General features: G+C 33.0%; 2 protein-coding genes across 3 annotated transcripts in view; one reads left to right on the forward strand and one right to left on the reverse strand.

Annotated features, from left to right (window-relative positions):
• Nucleotides 1-2028, forward strand: part of vn (membrane-bound neuregulin protein vein) — a 98301-nt gene extending 96273 nt beyond the window's left edge. For both annotated transcript variants that reach the window (XM_077434215.1, XM_077434222.1), the window contains 2 exons: nucleotides 1506-1605; nucleotides 1899-2028. In XM_077434215.1, coding sequence (XP_077290341.1) covers nucleotides 1506-1605; nucleotides 1899-2019 — 221 coding nt within the window. In that variant the 3' untranslated portion in view covers nucleotides 2020-2028. The remainder of the gene's footprint in view (nucleotides 1-1505; nucleotides 1606-1898) is intronic.
• A 5074-nt stretch (nucleotides 2029-7102) lies between these two features.
• mad2 (mitotic arrest deficient 2) lies at nucleotides 7103-12333 on the reverse strand. The gene is made up of 3 exons (XM_077428941.1): nucleotides 12106-12333; nucleotides 11632-11778; nucleotides 7103-7687 (listed from the first exon to the last, which is right to left on the reverse strand). Exons 1-3 carry the CDS (start codon nucleotides 12206-12208, stop codon nucleotides 7281-7283), a joined length of 657 nt encoding a protein of 218 aa, XP_077285067.1. The 5' UTR covers nucleotides 12209-12333; the 3' UTR covers nucleotides 7103-7280.
• Between the last annotated feature and the right edge of the window lie 7585 nt (nucleotides 12334-19918).

Below are 19918 nucleotides of genomic sequence, written 5' to 3' on the forward strand. Positions count from 1 at the left end.
GCCATTCGTGAAAATTTCCATTTCGAGCCCATTACCTCTCAGTCGATAGCATTATATGTACACTAACCAGTGATCTATGTTGTAGGTTTGGTTCAGTTAGGTTTTTTGCAAAATGCACTCAGACATTTGCTGAAAACCGTCATAAAATGTAATCGGGGATCGATACTAAATCCAGAAAAATTCGTTCAATTTAATGGATGATTGCGATAAGATCTGGATGGTTATTAAATCCAGATCGGTCGTCGCCCATTAGAGTTTGTCAAATTGTTTAACTTAATTTCCGGGACGGTTCCAATAAAATCGACATGCCCTTCCTGTCTCGCAAATTCGGCTAGGCTGAATTTGTTGATTGTACAAACATACACATGTTTGCAGTTTATAATATTCATATCTGTATACCTACATTGTATGATGTTTTTGAACACCAGCCAGGGTGTCGATTTAGGGTGACCTGTCATGGCACTATGGCATATATAAAAAAATGTTACATATGTGTATGTACATACATACTATATATCAGTGGCGTGCGGTGACTTTTCAACCAGAGGATGCTGTCTAAAATACGATCAGTTTATTTTTTTTAATTTTATTTTATTCTTCCAAACATTGTCATATTTATATCTATATGTATTAAAACATCTTTGACATGTTTTCGTTTTTGAATGAACATTCAATATTGGTGTGGGTTTTGTATTTATTTTTCATTATATGGTAGAGAAGCAAATGTCCTTTTTAGTACATTTTTAATTTAATTTAGTACATTTTTAACGGCGATAAATCCACTTCCATTGTTACTTTGCCTATTTATATTTAGAATAAATAATAATTTAGGACGTATTAAAATACAATAAAAGTAAATAACTTAGGACTTAGCGTACGAAATATCAATCAACGAATCAAGCGAAAGTCCATATATAAAAAGCGAATCAAGTCCATACATACCCAAAAGGAGATTTTGCTTCCAGAGCGCGAGCGGGACGACTGTAGAGTCGTCTCACTCATGCGCATACGCAAGAGTGACAGCTCACTTGTGCGCATGCGCAAAAGATTTGTAGAGAACTTCAGCATCCATGGCGATACGAGCTTGATGGGAAACAAGCACCGGTCGCGCAGGCGGCTACGGCCTTTCAACGGGGATGCTCTATTATGTCAATTTTGGATCAGACAACAGATCGTATATATCATAATCACGTAATCAAAAATAAATTAAAGAAATAAAACTAAGAAATTCTGAAAATAAACGGTATGAAAATATTTTTGACGTAAATTTTAAGGGATGCGCAGCATCCAAAGCATCCACGGACGGCACGCCACTAATATATATGTATGTACATGTATACATATATTCTAAGCCCGCTTTAAAGGTCAAGGAATTTGACCCTTAAAGCCCTCAACATGAGGCCACCACCCCCCCAACGAATACAGTCTAAGAGACTCTTTCGTCGGAGAGATATGTACATACATATATTATGTTATATGTATTAAAATTTGAAAATTATTAATAGGGTCGCTTGGAGAACCTTGTCCAATACCAGAGCCTGATGTCTACTGTCAAAATGGAGGAACATGTGTCTTCATCACTAATCTCAACGAAGCTTTTTGCAGGTAAGATATATTTTTTTATAATATTTTTACACAAAAAAACGATTTTAGATAGAGTATTGAAATTTTATTAAAAAATTATCTTAAATTTTATAAATATTAGTGTGCCATTTACAATGGCCTACTCTTGCTCCACGGAGAAGATGCGCAAAAGCAACGACCAGTACACGATTCTAGCGTGCGCATCTTTGCCGTGGAGTGGGGGTGAGCCTTCGCAAATGAACATTTATTGAAGTCATCGTAAGACCACGTTATATGAAACTTTTGTGTAATTTATGTTTATTTTATGTTGACAGATGTCCCGAAGGCTATGAAGGACACCGTTGTGAAAAGAAGGATGTTTCCAATCGCGGCAGTATGTATCCGTATCATTCCTACACGTGCAAACTCGGATTATTCTTGTCGTACTACTGCTAGATATTATTTAAAAAAAAAACAAAACGCATTTATTATTGTAAACACTGATGATTGTTAAAAAAGCAAAACTGTCTAATAGACGCGTACTTAGATCAAATTAAAAAAAATTGTAAGTCTATAGTGCCTCGCGAGGACATTTGAGAAGAGTGGTCGAAATATAATATAATATATTTATTTTATTTATTATTTGTACATATATATTGAAATATATATGTATAAGTATACATTTATATAGTTTATAATTCCATTTTACGTCTTCTGTGAATTTCAAGAACGAAAAAGAACAAGAAGATTGTGGAACTGCTGTGAGATTAAAACTACGTTGTGAATTCGTGTTGAACAGTGACGTGCGCTAAAAACAAAAGTATTTATTTTATAAACACTACGTGTAAAAATGTAAATATAATTATTTAAAATGGAAGGAGATGTATATGATCATAAATACAGTGATATTGATGATAAGTTCGAACAACCATTAAACTAAGTTATTTAAGGTGCAAAGGACGCTTAACTTTTTTTTAATTTACATTATGATTACTATTATTATTAATTTGATCACAAAAACTTTTTTTTTTTTGTTAACAATGAAGTATTTTATACTTCTTTTGTTTGGTATAATCAACAGTATTAACATTTTTCTATAAAAATTAAAACTAATCTTTACAAAATTAAAGAAAAAAAAATACACTAAATTCAAGTTTGTTGTGTGATCTAAGATCACGAGTGAAGACTTTGCAATATTTTTTGTTTAAAAATGAAAATAAAAATGAAAAAAAAAACAAAACATATTTTTATAAATGGGACCTCTACGTATACATATGATATGTATATTTACATAATTGTTTTTATCTCAATAATTTGTTATGATTGTAAAAAAATCTGTAATGTCATTGTTATTTATATTATTTTATTTTATTTTATGTTCAAATTCTTTTTAATATAATCTCATCAAAAAAAGCTTCTCACAACAAATATTAAGCTATTTAATGCGGGTATGCTCTTTTGTGTATTTTATATATTATTATTTTAATTTTTTTGTATAAACAATTCAAAAATAAAACGAACGACGTTAAAAGAAACTTGAATAATAAAAATAAAAACTCAATAAACATGACTTTCTTTTTTTTTTTTCTTTTTTCTTTTTCATACCAACCATGACCAAAATTTGTTATTTTTTGATAAAAAAAAAGATTAGGAAACCGTGCGAGAGGCAGACAACGACAATTTTTTGCAGATACAATGGTGGGTACAATTTTATTTTTGTTTGAATTATAATAGTTCCAAAACTTCAAAAAAACTAAAATAAGGAAATTTGATAGTGTTTTCAAGTTTGGCGTTCTATGGTTAGTTAATAAAAAAATAATAAAGTAATAAAAAATTGTTTGACCACAATAGATTATTCATCAAATTAATAATAACTTCGATGCTATCAAAAAAAAAAAACCATGATACTTATTATTTGTTGTGAGATTATTTACTCAAATAACCCTCAAAAAGCTTCTAAATATTTTTTTAAAAATAACTAATCACAAACATAAACTAACTTTCAAATCGACTAAAAAAAAATTAAAACGCATGCAAAAAATAAAAATAATTCATCACACTAATTCACACGATAACTTTTAAACATAATATAGTAAAGCTTTCAAGTTTATAAAATAATGGTTAACCAGAATGTATATGTGTGTCCTTGTTTTACTTTTACTATTCCTAAGACCCGGGCCACACCGTGCAACTTTGTCGGCCGACTTGTTGCGCGACCAGAAAAAATGTGAGCGACAAAGAAGTTGACGGGTGTGGCATGCCACATATACGTAACTGCATACATTGGTCGCTCGCAAGTCGTACTCAACCAAGTCGCTCGCGAGTCGCACGGTGTAGCCCGGCTCTAAAATAGCATAAAAACTAAATAAAGTTGTTTCCGTCGAAAGATATTAAATTGTTTTGAACTATCAACTCTGTTATTTTATAATTAAAACAAAATTAGCATTAAGCTAAAAGTCAGTTATTATGATTTGGTATCTTTTGATACAGACAACTTTTATCATTATCTTACATTCATAATCATCATCAATAATGTATTGTATTTACTATAAAATCCTGTCAATAACCACATTATACATACTAGATCCATTTACATACATCCTCTAACGATGAATATTTATTTAAGTAAATTGTATTGTATTATAAAAGTATATAACTTATAACGAATAAAGTTGATGTTGCAACTTCCAAAAATATTTTGATTTGAAAAGTTTTGTTTTTCTTTTCTCTTTTTTTTATAATTAATTTATATTTGTAATATTAAAATATATATTAAGTTGCAAATTGATTTACATCTATTTAATTAATCATAGCTTTGTTTCCGTATCAGGTCGTGGAAATACTCACCGTTCACCGAGACACATCAAATACCACTTACCGATATTTTCGACGCGTTGAAGCAACTATAATGTGCGGTAAAAAAAAAAAGTGACGGATAATTTATTTTATTTAAATTATTGTGAAGATTTATTCAATTAATTCAAGTATTATTATTTGTATTAAATTATTGTGATTTTTATTAATAGTTTCTGTGACAATTATTATGTACTTTGCTTAGTAAAATGAATCGATGCGGTGCAAACGATCGACAAGCGCCAGACAGACTGAACCACAGATTAACTGTACGTGTACCTTATGCGTGCGCACTGCTCGCACTTACACTAAGCGAAATCTACACGAAGTCCCGACATACACCTACCCTGTATACGATCTGTGCTTCTGATACTTTAGTTCCGAATTTTGCCTTATTAAACTCGCCAGAAAGATCCAACTCAATTATAATAATTACCTTTTTAATAATTGCATCTGTGCACATCGAAAGGTTACTCGTTATCTGATGTGCAATCTATCATTCGTGAAGTCGAAAATTGCGTTTAAAGCAGCCATCCGGTTGATCTGTGGTTCAGTCTGTCTGGCGCTTGTCGATCGTTTGCACCAAACCCTAAAATGAATACCTCTGTTAAATTGTTAAATAAAAACAATCAGTCGAGTGATTTTCTGTAATTATAACATAATACCCAAATACATGTTACAAATTCATCATATTCACTCAACAGGTCAAATTTACTCAGGGCCGCTCTAAGGGTAGTTGGCACCCGGGTGCAAATCCAAAGCTTGCCCCCCCCAATAAAAATTAATATTTTCGCTAACAGAAATAATAGATATAAAGTGAGGGGGGCGAAATCACAAAAATAGCTCTATACAATCTATTCAGAATATTTCACCTTATTATTCAAAATTGAAAGCCTTTCATACACACTTTTGCACACGAAACGTAGGCTTTGGCGACGTTGCAAATTTATTTCAATTTTTGTTTAGCGGAAGCTGTCGATATATTTTTTTTCGTAGGGCTTGGCGCCCTTTGGGGCTTTGCCACCCGGGTGTTCTGCGCCCTCAAATCACGCCTTAGAACGGCCCTGAATTTACTGTATAATACAATAAATGTTATATTAAATAAAACCGAAATCACTCCAATGTTTAATAATGTATGTATGTATGTAATAGTTTTCAAATAATATAACTGCAATGTAATCCTTATTATAATTTGTGGTCTATTGGAAGTATTAAAATTGATAAAGATTATTCAGTCAAATCTAATTTAAATTAAATTTAAAAAAAATATACGTATAATTAATTTTTCGCTTGCTTGCGATTTGATGTACAGTATTATTGTTTAGGACTATATTTTAGTATTTGTTAAGATTTTATTTATGTTTAAAATTTTTAAGGGTTGTTTGTTGATTTTTATTATTTATGTGAATTTATTGATTAAATAAAATTATTCTCTATGTGATATTCAACTATAATAATATTATTAAAAAATAGCCAATTTACTAAAAAAAAAAAAAAAAGCTACTATTTTCAAGGAAACGCTATATTGGTGCTGTTATAGTAAAAATTGAATTTATATTTAAATAAAAATGTACTGAAAATAAGTATATTATATATTTTAAATGTAGCCCGTCAAATGCTATGTGTCTTACTTGAATGTAACTCGGAATATTAATGAATTTCAAAAATAAATTTTATTTATTTAAATTATTGCAATAAATATGTATAACTCGACTTTGAATCTCTTTTGAAATATTTTTAAAGTTGTCCTTTCCCCAATGACGATTATATGCAATAAAAAATACATACATAGTATCAGTGGTGACTCGTCCATATGGGCTGCGGACTGCAGCCCTCCCAGTACAGTACAAATGCGTGCTATTTCTATAGTCTACATGGACTGCAGACCTCCCAGTATAGTACATATGCATGCTATTTTTGTTAATCTCTGCAGCCCCCTCCCCCCCCCCCCCCCCCACTATTAATTCTCACGAGCCGCTACTGCATATTATTCAGCTTTTATGTAATTTAAATGAAATAATTTGTAAAAACGTGTAGGTACTGAAAAAGATGGCGATAATCGTGCGAATAAAATTGATAAACGTATTACCTAAAAGATTTAGACGTCAAAAAAAAAATTACTTGCCAATTATTAGCACATAGGTCAAGTAGTCAAAAAGAAAAGAATTAATTGTGATGCTTTTGTATATTTATAAAAATATTTAATTGTATGTATTATTAGACGATAATATTCTGTACAGTATTATTAAATATAATAAATGTATAATAGAGAAATATCCCAATAAAATAAAATTCAAATAAATTTTCGACTTTTATTATTATTCCCCGAATGAAATATATGTAAAAAAAGTTTTTTTAAAATATACCTCTTCTATAATTTGTATATGAAATTATTATTTTGAATAAAAACAATAATTTTATTTTACTACCGCCATCAATGTTTAAAACTAATAAACAAACGATGGATAAACGTCAACGACTATCTCGCCAGGCAGATATCAAACGCGTCTTACACGATATTTTTGCACCATCGTAATGGCGGAGGATCCATTTACTTATATTGAAGACCAAAATGAGCAATATGGCAAAGTATGAAAACGATCGGATAAGAGGCAAACTTTTTCCCTGAATTGTAATCGTAAGTGAAACGTAAAGGAGGTATGTAATAGAAGAAAATGTTTAATTTTAGTTACAAAATTTTATTATATAACACATAAAGGTACAGTTAGTATTAATGACAAGAAGGAACAATGTGAGTGAGTCGCCGTTCAAAATAGTCAAAACGGAGACTTTTCAATAACAACACAACAAGTATAATTATAATAATACAAAACTAAATATTAATAACAAAAAAAAAACTCGAATCATTCTTCCATTTTGTATTTGACAACTGTTTCAAGCTTGTGTAAGCTCGTCGTGAACGATTTCAATTTTACATTCTGAGCGTTGGCTATGAAAATGGGCTTGGATTCAGACCACTTTTCGGGCACATCACAGTCGTTGATTGTGTGAAGTAAAATGTCAAAGGAGCACCGACAGTCTAACAACGGGAGAAAGGTGATGGTGGCCGATATTTGACGCATCACCTCTCGTATCTCCTTCTGGATCTTTTTCAGGTCCTTGTTGCCGGTGAGCTGCTTGTTTTCCGCAGTCAGTTCAGCGTCACCGCCTTCGTACTCAACATTGAACTCCCAACACTCCATGATCTCTTTAGTCCCTACGTTGACTATTATTAAAGAGACTTTGTTGATTTTTTTGTTTAAAATCCATTCTGAAATCAAAAATAAATAGCCGCTACATACAACAAAAGCATAGCTCGGACATTAACCGTTTGCCCGCGGCCGTCTTCTATGGAAGCTTTGGGCGACAAGTCTGTAGCAGCGCGGCTGTCTTCCATAGAATTTCTGAACTTTGCACGGGATTTTGAGCCTTATATGCGCCTATTTCAACTGTCTTAAGGTTCAAAATTGGTTGAATATATTACTGAGAGTTGAATGCCATCTATTCAATTTGCTTAAAATTCATATATACCAGTCAAAATTAGTGGTTTTGTGGAACCATAGTGAAACCTCGTTTATATGACGTCACGTCTGTTGAACAATGGCGACGATACGTCTCAATTGTATGAAGAATGATTATTTAACAATTAAGCCAAAACTATGAGATATATTATGTATTTTATTATTTAAAATAAAACTTTGTGTTAATTAACATATCTGGTTACTTGAGTAAATATTAAAATCTGTATTTAAGGTCGAAAACTCGATTGTCAAATTCGCGAAAAAGGTGCCGCGTACAGGGCTTGTTCGCTATATTTATTGCTGCGGGCAAAGGGTTAAGCTTCTGCCTAACACCGAAAGGCGCCGTTTCTGATCCCATGAGCTGACCTCGATTGAAAAGAATTTTTCTGAGTATATCTGTAGTGCTGCTGGTCACACCTGGATATTTGTCGACTCCAAGTCGATCGTTTTTCCTATCAGAGTTTGCCAATTTTCTCTGATTTCATTGTTGAAACGGTTCCCGATTAAAAATTGGCTAAAAACATTCCGACCTACTACGTCACCACTATTTATGATTAATGCACAATAAAATGTATGTACAATTCATAGATGTCTCGTTAGTTTGCGAGTTTTCAGTGTCTCGTAATTCAGCGACTTGTGTAATAAAAAAAATTCTGTATTGTTTGTAATTTACCTGTGACGCTTTCCGGGTATAAAATGTAATAAAAAATAAAAATAACAAAAGCTGGGGTCGCCTCGCTGCGCCCCTAGGCTCTTGCCTAGTCTGCTACACCTTTGGGCCGGCCCTGGCAATAAGTTCGAAACACTAGACCGTAAGTTCGGACTTTCGATTGTGTCAAGAAGGTTCTTATAAAAATCTAAAAAGCCTACATACATCAGCACAACTCTGCATCAGTGAGGATAAACAAGATGTTAGCTTCAAAGGTGAGGGTCAAGGATTTATTTTGTCTCCCATGCTGTTCAATATTTATAGCATTGGGGGGTTAAAAATGGGGTGGGGAAAAGCATATTCAATCTCAGATGCGTAAACGACATCACTCTTATAGCCGACTCTGAAGAGGAAATGGGGGGATCTTCTCCGTCGTCTACAAAATAAAAGCAAAATACCAGAGCGAAAACCAAGATTATGATGGTGGGTCGACATGGTCAGCTCGTGAGGACGAACTCTTTATCTGATCTTGAAGTTTTATAAGAGTGCGTCTATCTCTGATCAACGTTATCAGATGACGGAGAGTGTAAAAAGGCAAAGGCTGAACAAAATTTGGAAAGAACGGGGCATAGCTGTGTCTACGAAAAGCTAAGTCTTCTCCGTATTTCCATATGGACTATGCGAGCTCGAGAAAGTCAAATAATAAACACTTTTGATAGGTGGAGCTGGAGACGGATGCTTAGAATCCGCTGGAAAGCGACAAAAACCAATGGAAGAGCTGAAAGTTGGCGAAAAACTCGTCTACATATCTGTCTCAGGCGTGTCTTTCAGTTATTAGCCAGCAGTACAGCTCAGTGGTTGCGTTTATGTTTAGCACCGAGAGGTTACCGGGTTCGATCCCGTGCTAATCTTTAATACTGCTGGTCAGACTTGGATATTTGTGACTCCAAGTCGATCGTTTCCTATCAGAGTTTGCCAATTTATCTGATTTCATTGTTGAAACGGTTCCTCCATCAAATTGGCAAAGCCATCCTACCCGCCATGTCACAAATATCTGAATTTGATTTATGTATATGTACAAGTCTAAATCCATAGATGTCTCTATGGATTAATTCATTAATTAATTGATTGTTAATTTCGTATTCTCTGAAAATACAGCGATTTATGTCATAGAAAATGCTGCAATGTTTTAATTAATTGTCTAGGAAGGCGCATTTGGCTTTCCTGGTGTACATCTATGTAAAATAAAATATGGAGTGTAGACATGGACTATGCGAGCTCGATGAAGGCAAATAATATGCTTAGAATCCTCTGAAAAGCGACAAGAACCAATATAAGAGCTGAAAGTTGTTTGAGCACATCGCGAAGCAACGGGACAGTTTAGAAAATATTGGTCGTTCTGGGAAGTGTTGAGAGAAGTAGAGAAAAATCCTCAACAAGATGGAGTGATCAGGTCAGGTCTCCCATTGGGAAAACTATAGTCGAGTCATTGCAAGCTACGGGGTATCGAGAGACCTGAAGGACCATGACGGACCATATAATTAGGGTTGCCATACGTCCCAGTTTACGGGGACATGTCCCCGTTTTGAGGCTTGTGTCCCAGTGTCCCCTTCAGAAGGATATTTGTCCCAATTTTCTGCTTATTTATTTCATGATATAGGTGATTCCTTAAATTGAAGAATATTTACAACCATGGGAGGAAGAAAGTGTCATTTTTTTGACGACTACCCAAAGGAGTGGTCATGTATTAAAAAAAGAAGGAATGAATACGAAGCACTCGCAATACTATTGTATCGATTCAACATAGTGGAAAATTCAGCATTAAAAAGAGCATATTAAATCCGAAACTTATAATTCAAGATTGGTATCTGTATCATCCGCCAAAATTATTTCTTCTTATTTGATTAAGCAAAATTCCCAGGAAGATCTTTTGATATCTGCTGCGGAATTAACAATCGCATACAAAACTGTTAACCCTTTGTCCGCGGCAATAAATATAGCGAACAAGCCGTGTACGCGGCACCTTTTTCGAGAATTTGGCAATCGAGTTTTCGACCTTAAATACAGATTTTAATATTTACTCAAGTAACCAGATATGTTAATTAACACATATAGTTTTATTTTAAACAATAAAATACATAATATATCTCGTAGTTTTGGCTTAATTGTCAAATAATCATTCTTCATACAATTGAGACGTATCGTCGCCATTGTTCAACAGACGTGACGTCACATAAACGAGGTCTCGGTATAGTTCCACAAAAAACTAATTTTTGACTGATATATATGAATTTTAAGCAAATTGAATAGATGGCATTCAACTCTCAGTAATATATTCAACCAATTTTGAACCTTAAAACAGTTGAAATAGGCGCATATAAGGCTCAAAATCCCGTGCAAAGTTCAGAAATTCTATGGAAGACAGCCGCACTACAGACTTGTCGCCCAAAGCTTCCATAGAAGACGGCCGCGGGCAAACCGTTAAATATAGATTTTAATATTTACTCAAGTAACCAGATATGGTAATTAACACATAAAAGTATTATTTTAAACAATAAAATACATAATATATCTCGTAGTTTTGGATTAATTATCAAATAATCATTCTTCATAATTGTATGAAGACGTGACGTCACATAGACGAGGTTTCAGTATGGTTCCACAAAACCACTAATTTTGACTGGTATATATTCATTTTAAGCAAATTGAATAGATGGCATTCAACTCTCAGTAATATATTCAACCAATTTTGAACCTTAAAACAGTTGAAATAGGCGCATATAAGGCTCAAAATCCCGTGCAAAGTTCAGAAATTCTATGGAAGACAGCCGCGCTGCTACAGACTTGTCGCCCAAAGTTTCCATAGAAGACGGCCGCGGGCAAACGGTTAAACATGATTCATGATCCCCGTCTATGGTCCGACAATTATGGCAACCCTACATATGTATAATGGAAGTCAGAAGACTAGAAAGTTATCTCAGGCATGTAGAAAGCGATGATGAATTAGTAAATAGGTATGAATATAAAATATAAATGAAAATATACCTTCACTTTGTGATAATAAATCGTTGAGAAATGTTATTATTTCTTGATCTTGAGAGACGAACAGCGGGAGGTCGTATTGTGTTTGTATTTTGAACGATTCCGTTGGATAAATTCCTCGTTGGTATAATATAGAATTAACGCCAAACTCTGCAACGAAAAATGCAATTGGTAGTTATTCAAATAACTTGAAATCACAATCCTGAAATGTTATTAAACAAACTATTAATTTTATATTTTCATTGATAATATGCTACTGTTTTCGGTGAGGCAAAGTCAACAGATCTTGTCCGAGCATTTATTGCGTATTAATCAAAATACATAATTGAATATCCTGTATATATATTTGAATATTAAATAAATTGAATATTCTGTATTGTGATATGTTTTATATTTTGATTGAGTATTTTAAGTGCCCAGTCGTGATATGAAGGTATGATACGACGGGTTTGAGGTTATATTGAATTGAATTGTTACTCAGATATTCGCAGACGATCTGTGCAGATCCTTTGAGCGAGATGGCATTCTTGGTGTGAGTGGTCTGCTGCTGGTGCTGAGGAGCCTGCTGAACGACGCTCATCGTGACCACTGATCGCGTTTACCCACTTAGTCCAAGTTAAATGGTGTTTAAATTAAGTCTCGAACACCCGTCGACCGTCTGTTCAAAACTCAACGGCAATCTTGGTCGTAAAAATTGAAAACACGACCGAATACAAAATATATATTGCCAATTTTACATGACTTTTAAGAATTGTAAATAGGTTTTTGAGCTCTTTTTCCTATTATGCTGAACATTAACATTAGAATAATATAATACTATGATTACTAACCAAATTAAATTAAAATTGTAAAATAGAAAATGATCAGTAGATCAGTAGCTATTAAAATAGATATAAGATGTATTGTGCACATAATTTCGTAATAATAAAAAGCATTTAAAAATCAAAAAAAACATGACTTTATATAGTTGATTGATTTTAGCGGCCTATCCTAAATAAAAATAAAAATTTCTCGCCGACTGTAGGTTAGTGACCGCTGGCTTAATGCAATAAATTATTTAAGTAATGCACGTATAGAGATTGAATGTGCGTTCACGTGGAGATTGCGTGTTGTCAGTTGTAGATTGAGGAAGTATGTAACCAGCAGCGTGGTCTAGTGGTGAATATTGAATTATTTCGTACTTGATGTTACGAGTTCGATTCCCGCTAAGTCTCGCTGTTGGCCAGACCTTGGTTTGTCAAGGTCGATCGTTTCTTATCAGAATTTGCCAATTTTTCTGATTTTCATTGAAACGATTCCTGTAAAAATTGGCGTTTCCTTTCCAATTTTCTGTTGCGAACCATTAGTTATTGTTATATCTTAGGTTTCGCCATATTGCTCACCATAGATGTCTCTGTGGTTGTTTATCGAATATAAAAAATTCGTATTGTTACATGAAAGTTATTTATTGTTATTTATCGTATTAATACGATGTTTGTAATATCTGACCATAGATGTCAGATATTGTTTAGATTTACATGTATCTATGTAAAAATTATGTGGACCAGGAAGGCGCATTTGGGGTTTACCTGTTAAGCCTTCCTGGTATATTTGTAAATAAATATATGCCAGAGAGATGTAATAAGAATAGTGGGGCCCTTACGAATAAATAATTGTTGTCAATTTTACGCGGTACGTTTCTATAAATACGTTACATCGCACGGAATACAATCGGATCAATTTAATTATAAAAATGTATCCCATGTTGTTTATTGTGTGTTATTGAATGTATTGTGCAAGAGTTATCCATTGTTTAAAAATTTTTTGTGGAAGAATTGGTGCATTTAGTTATTGTCAAGCGTGTCAAATTGCCATAATTATTCCCAGTATAGCAGACGAATAGTAGAGAAAACTTTATAGTATTTTTCCATGCTTTAGTTTTAGGCCACTTAAATTTGAAAAATAACAATGTGATATTGCCAAGTATCTTTTGGGTTTTTATTGAGTCTTTTTTATGTCGTTATTTTAATTAATTTACTGTCAATAAATTGGATTTAATGTACTTACTTCACTGTAGTATTTCTCTTCTCCTAAGATCAAGAGCACAAAAGTTTTCAAAAATCCAAGTGGCCAAGGACTATTTCATGACCAACAGGTAATTGGATTATTAGTCACATTGTGGTAGTCACGAAGACAATTTTTGCCATTAAAATCGCGAATACGCAATATTTGGCACTCAAGTTCTCGTTAGTATGATAGTTATCGTTAGTATGATGGACTTTTCGGCTGTCAGATGTTCCGTTATAGAGATTTTAGTGACTTTGTGACCAGTAATCACCGAACCGACCAACAACAGCAATTCATCCCAATCTATTTCAATGAATCACGTTCAACTTATGGTCGTAATTCGCTGCCTTTAGGCATATGTCAGTTGACATTGACAGTTGGCATTAAACAGATGACTGTTTGAAACATAAAAAAAATATTCTAAAATCACCGTAAATAGCCTATTCAATTGTATCTTATTATTTAAAAATTAAACGATATTTGTTTTGTACGAGACGTACATTTATAATTCGATAAAATTTTCACTTTTTTATTATTTTTAAGAGAAAAAAAATCCAATTATTTGAAATGATGTATTTGACATTTCCAGGTTTTTCAAAATATCATTAACAAATCTATCCAAAATCCAAAAATATTGTAGGACCACATAAGAAAGTTGAAGGTGTTCATCCATCATGAAGACTACATTGGCATTGAACTCCTACTTAGGGTATGAAAACTTTAAATTAAATTAAATTATGCAAGGCACTATGGACTTCATGTCAAAGAGTCCACCAGCAAAAATTGCCTCACTAAAAATGGAAACATTTGAGACCCTACAGTTGAATCCAAAGATGAAAAAGATTTTATTCTGTCCGTTCTGTTATTGCTCTTGACCATTTATCTTTCTTTTCTCTGATCATGTGACCGGTCCATCTCTATTTTAATTTTTTGGTTTTTATGCTAATATCTTCAACTTTGGTAATTTATCTTAGGTCTGCCCCGTCTGGGCTCACACAACCATCTCCAACAGATCCATACTCAAATTACGCGGGCAACTACGACTGGTACACAAGAAACATTATTATTCACAATGACCTAAACATTGACTACTTTGACAAACACGTACACAAACTTTCCGTGAACTACTGCAAGTTTCTCGGCAAGGTAGACAATCCCTTAATAAATTCCCTCAGTCAGACTAAACTCACATTTAACCAAAGGCCCATCGACATTCTGAAGATGTGTATAGGCTAAAGTTAGCATCCAGTAAATGAACCAGAATCAACGACCTCCAAACGGTCCATGCCCGTTAACCACCCACTAGCACACCAACCCCGACAGTATCCCACAGATGATGCACTAATTTTGCTTAGTGTTCTAGCTTGACAAACACTCCACAAGCGATCAGCTGCCAGCTCGCATTACAAACATCACCGAGAGTCCGATTCCATATAACACGTTAGATAGATAGGTCAAGGGAGTGTCACTACCCGAGAAAACTATCGTTAAAACGTAGCCACAAAGAAGAAGTTCTTAGGTCTACTGCTCTTTTCTTATGTTTTATGGTGTATCCTAGCATACTTCTTTCCATGCTCCTCTGGCATGTAAGTTTCTGGAAGTTTTTTTGAGTGGTAGCCCAAGTTTGACATCCATAGCTCATGATTGGAAGTATGCAAGTGTTGAATATTTTTCTTTTGATTGTATTGGCATGTTGTTTACCCTTCATTATGTCTTTCAGGGACCAGAATCTTTTCCACGCGTTAGTAATCCTCTTTCCTATTTCTGCTTCCATATGGTCATTGAAAGACACAATCTGCCCGAGGTATACATAGGACTCCACATACTCGATAGGCTCACTGTCTACCTTGATGATACTCTTGGCTTGGTTTACGATAGCCTTTGTTTTTGTTTTGCTCTATGTAAGTCCTACTTTTTTACTCTTTGTTGCAAGGTCTTGTAGCATTACTTGTAGGTTGTTCTGAGTTGTCCGTAAAGCGTACAAGATCATCGGCAAATCAGAGATGATTCAAATTAGATCCGTTTAATCCATCTCTTTGAATATTTCTTCAAGCACTGCTGAGAGTAGTTTTGGTGAAAGTGGATCTCCCTGCCTTATTTATTTATTTATTTATTACAATCAATGTACACTCGTCATTACAGATCGCTCCAATGCGACGAGTATACGATAACGGTCAGAATACAATAATACATAGAATACAATCAGAATACATGGAATATAATAATTAATTTAATTAAATCGCAAGCAATGAACAGAGATTAAGGCTCAACAATGTTGAAATAAAAGGAATCCCTTGTAAAAATAATGAAAACGTCTTTAATATTTTTGACTCGATCTCCAAAACTGTAAATTGCAATATTCCAAAATCAGAAATTAATTATATCACTAGAGTTCCCACCCGCACTTCGGATAAACTACTTGTAGTGAGCTTCATCAATAGATATATTAAAGAAGACTTTGTTGCGACTACCCGTAAACACAAGAATCTCACAGTTAATGATATAGGTGTTGGTGTTGATAATACCAAAATCTACATAAATGATCAATTAACCATTGCCAATAAGCAACTTTTGACCAAAACAAAATCCTATGCTAAAGATAAGGGGTTTCAATACGTCTGGGTAAGAAATTCAAACATACTTTTAAGAAAAAACTCCACTTCAAAGATTCTACACATAAAGACTTTGGACGACCTAAAAAAGATTATATAAATATTTTTTCAATGAATAAGCAATCAATTCTAATTTTTTATTTATATTTTTCTTACCTTCTCTTTTATGTGACAATTATATTTACCGATCTTGTTATTCTCTTCTCTATATTTTATATCTACATTTCTTACTTTATTTTTTACTGTATTTTCCACCATATTTTTTACTATATTTTCACTTTTATTAATAATAATTATTTGAATATAAATATTATTATCAAAGAATATACACTAACTAATTCCATATTTTATTTTGCTTATACTTATTTCAATTCAATTGCTATCATCAATAATTGTTGTTTGATAATTGATTCTATATCTTCATTTATAATTACATATACTTGTACATGCAATTACATTTTTTACTGTAATTTCTTCCATACTTTTTGCTCTATTTATAACTATAGTTTCACTTCTATTATTGATTATTGTCTTAATATTAATATTATTGTTAAAGAATATAAACTGGTTAATTCCATTTTTCACTTTGTTAATATATGTTCAGATTCATTTACTACCATCAATGATTATTATTTGAACAATAGTTCTATATCTTTGTTTATAATTATTGATGCATGCTCATTTGTATACATATGTCTATGCTTACCTACGCATGTAGGCTTATACGTCTATCTTTATGCACTCTATCAATTCTACCCATATATTATGGTTTTTGTTTTCTTTATTAATTATTGGTTCTTTCTTATATTTCTGAACGCACTTTATTTTCAATTCTATCATCAATTGTCATCTAAATCATTGTTTATTATTATATTATGAACAAATACTTGCCAAAAAACTATATAATTCGCTTTATTAATTTTATTTTAACTCAATTGGTATCACGAGTGATGGTTTGCTCGGTAATTCCGTATCGCTTCTATGGATGCAAGTATGTATGTGTATATTTATATTCATATACACATAACTGCTGATATTTATGCTTCTAGATATCTACACGTCTATCACTACGTACTCATCAATTGCCAATTCTATTTACGTTTTACAATTTATCTTATTTTTATTACATTGCTATATTTTATTCTGTGTACTTTCCATGTTCCTTATTTCCATGTGCTTTATTTTCCTACTCTATTAATACGTTTCATTTTTATGTTTGCATACATATTGACATGTGTATTTTCGTGTATAATTGTATGTACATATGTGTGTATGTGTTTATATGCATTTGTATATGCACATATATATATGTGTGTGAGTACCTTTTTATTATTTTTCTGAGACCACTTAATGGATTCTATTAATTTATATTATCAAAATGTACGTGGTCTCCGTACAAAAACTGATATTTTTTTACGAAATATAAACATGTCCAATTATGATATTATTTTGCTTACTGAAACTTGGTTGATGGACACTATAAGTGATCAGGAACTCTTTGATGAAAGATATATAGTGTGGCGAAGAGATCGTAATTATGTTAGCTTAAACCAAATACGTGGTGGTGGTTGCCTTGTGGCAACTAAGCGTGAACTTGGAGTTGTTTCACGTCCAGAGTGGCACTCTTCTGCGGAGGATATCTGGATATCTCTCACTTTACGCAGCACCACTAATCATCGCAACCTTCTCAAATTTCATATATGTGTATTGTATTTATGTTCTGAGAACATAGGTAATTCTTTTAATACTCAACTTACTAATTTTCTTGAAAACATGTCTACTATTTCAACTAACTACCCGGATGATAGATTTTTAATTGTTGGAGATTTCAATCTAAGTAACATCCAATGGTCCCAGGATATCTCCAGAGGAGGACTTATACCTATCAATTCGTTAAGAAGCACCGAAATGACTCTTATTGATGCATTACATTTTTGTAATTTTAAACAATATAATGGAGTACTTAACTTATTCGGCCGTATTCTTGATCTAGTTTTATCAAATGAACATTTGGTAGTAGATGCCTGTTTAGATCCTCTCGTTCCTGAGGATCCTTATCATAAATCTCTGTTAATTACTGCTGATCTAACTTTTTATCGATCACTTAAATCTAAACCTTATACTAGATTCCTTTTTGATCTTGGTAACTATAACGAGATTCAAAATGAATTAAACTCTGTTTCTTGGTCTTATTTACATACTGTTTCTCTTGATGATGCTGTAAATTCATTTTATAATCTTATATATAATTTAAGGGATAAATATATCCCACAGAAACATGTTCAAAGTAGAAAATTTCCCGCTTGGTATACTGCACCCCTAAAAAAAGTCCTGAAGGAAAAGTACAAATTTTTTAAGAAATTCAAAAATTATAACAACCTGGCTGACCATCATACCTTTGTACTATTACGCAATCGGGCAAAAACTTTAGAGAAAGAATGTTTCAAAAATTATATGACTTTAGTAGAAAACGACATTTCCTTGAATCCCAAAGCATTCTGGTCCTACATTAAATCAAGGAACAAAAACAACGTCCTACCTCATATTCTGTATCATGGTGACATTACTGCTGATACGGGGGTGGACATTTGTAATTTGTTTTCTTCCTTCTTTTACTCGACGTTCCTTAAACCGGTCTCTAATCAATCGACTTCCTCTTATCCCTTACCAACCAACGTCTGTTCTGTCACATCTTCCTCTGAAATTGGATCAATTGAAATTCGAAGTGAAAAAGTATTAAATATTTTGAAATCAACTGATATTCATAAAACAGCAGGCCCAGATTTAATTTCTCCAATTTTTATCTCAAAATGTGCTGAAAGCCTAACTTTACCACTAACCATTATCTATAAAAGATCTATTAGTGAGGGCCTTGTACCTTGTATCTGGAAATCAGCATTCATATCTCCTGTACATAAGAAAGGAAAAAAAAACGAAATTTCCAATTACAGGCCTATATCAAAGCTATGTATATTTGCTAAGATATTAGAAAAATTAGTGTACGACCAACTTTTTCCAGCTATCTCGCAATCTCTTAGTATGCAACAACATGGTTTTCAGAAAGGACGCTCAGTTACAACAAATTTACTACTATTTAATGATTTCGTTACTAATGCCATGAACGATCGGTCTCAGGTTGATACTATATATACAGATTATAGTAAGGCATTTGACAAGATTGATCACGATATTCTCCTTGAAAAACTTTTACAGATCGGTATTCATGGTGATCTCTATAGATGGTTCACCTCATACATTACGCGTCGATCACAGGCTGTCTCATTAAATGGATTTATATCGAAATGGATGAATATTCCTTCTGGTGTTCCACAAGGCTCCCTCTTGGGACCTCTATTATTCAATATTTTCATCTTCGATATTGAAAAATGTTTTCAGAATTCAAATGTACTATTATTTGCTGATGATATGAAGATTTTCAAGAGAATAGACAACCAAAATGATGCTTTGGCCCTACAAGATGATTTGTTCAGACTAGAGGCTTATTGCAGCATAAATAAGTTGTTTATTAATGTAGCAAAATGCTCCTGCATAACCTTCACCAGAAAACTATGTCCAGTTGACTTTCCTCATTCAATTAACGGACATAGACTCACAAGGGTATCGGAAATTAG

The sequence above is a fragment of the Arctopsyche grandis genome, chromosome 1 (genome assembly GCF_051622035.1).
Source record: "Arctopsyche grandis isolate Sample6627 chromosome 1, ASM5162203v2, whole genome shotgun sequence".
Taxonomy (NCBI): Eukaryota; Metazoa; Arthropoda; class Insecta; order Trichoptera; family Hydropsychidae; genus Arctopsyche; species Arctopsyche grandis.

What these genes read in the sequence shown, in the direction of transcription:
- mad2 (XM_077428941.1), bottom strand. Translation starts at nt 12,208, where the DNA reads ATGAGCGTCGTTCAGCAGGCTCCTCAGCACCAGCAGCAGACCACTCAC. An exon ending in GATCGTCTGCGAATATCTGA is followed by an intron (nt 11,779 to 12,105) that starts GTAACAATTCAA and finishes TTTTCGTTGCAG; the next exon opens with AGTTTGGCGTTAATTCTATA. An exon ending in TTTATTATCACAAAGTGAAG is followed by an intron (nt 7,688 to 11,631) that starts GTATATTTTCAT and finishes TTTTGATTTCAG; the next exon opens with AATGGATTTTAAACAAAAAA.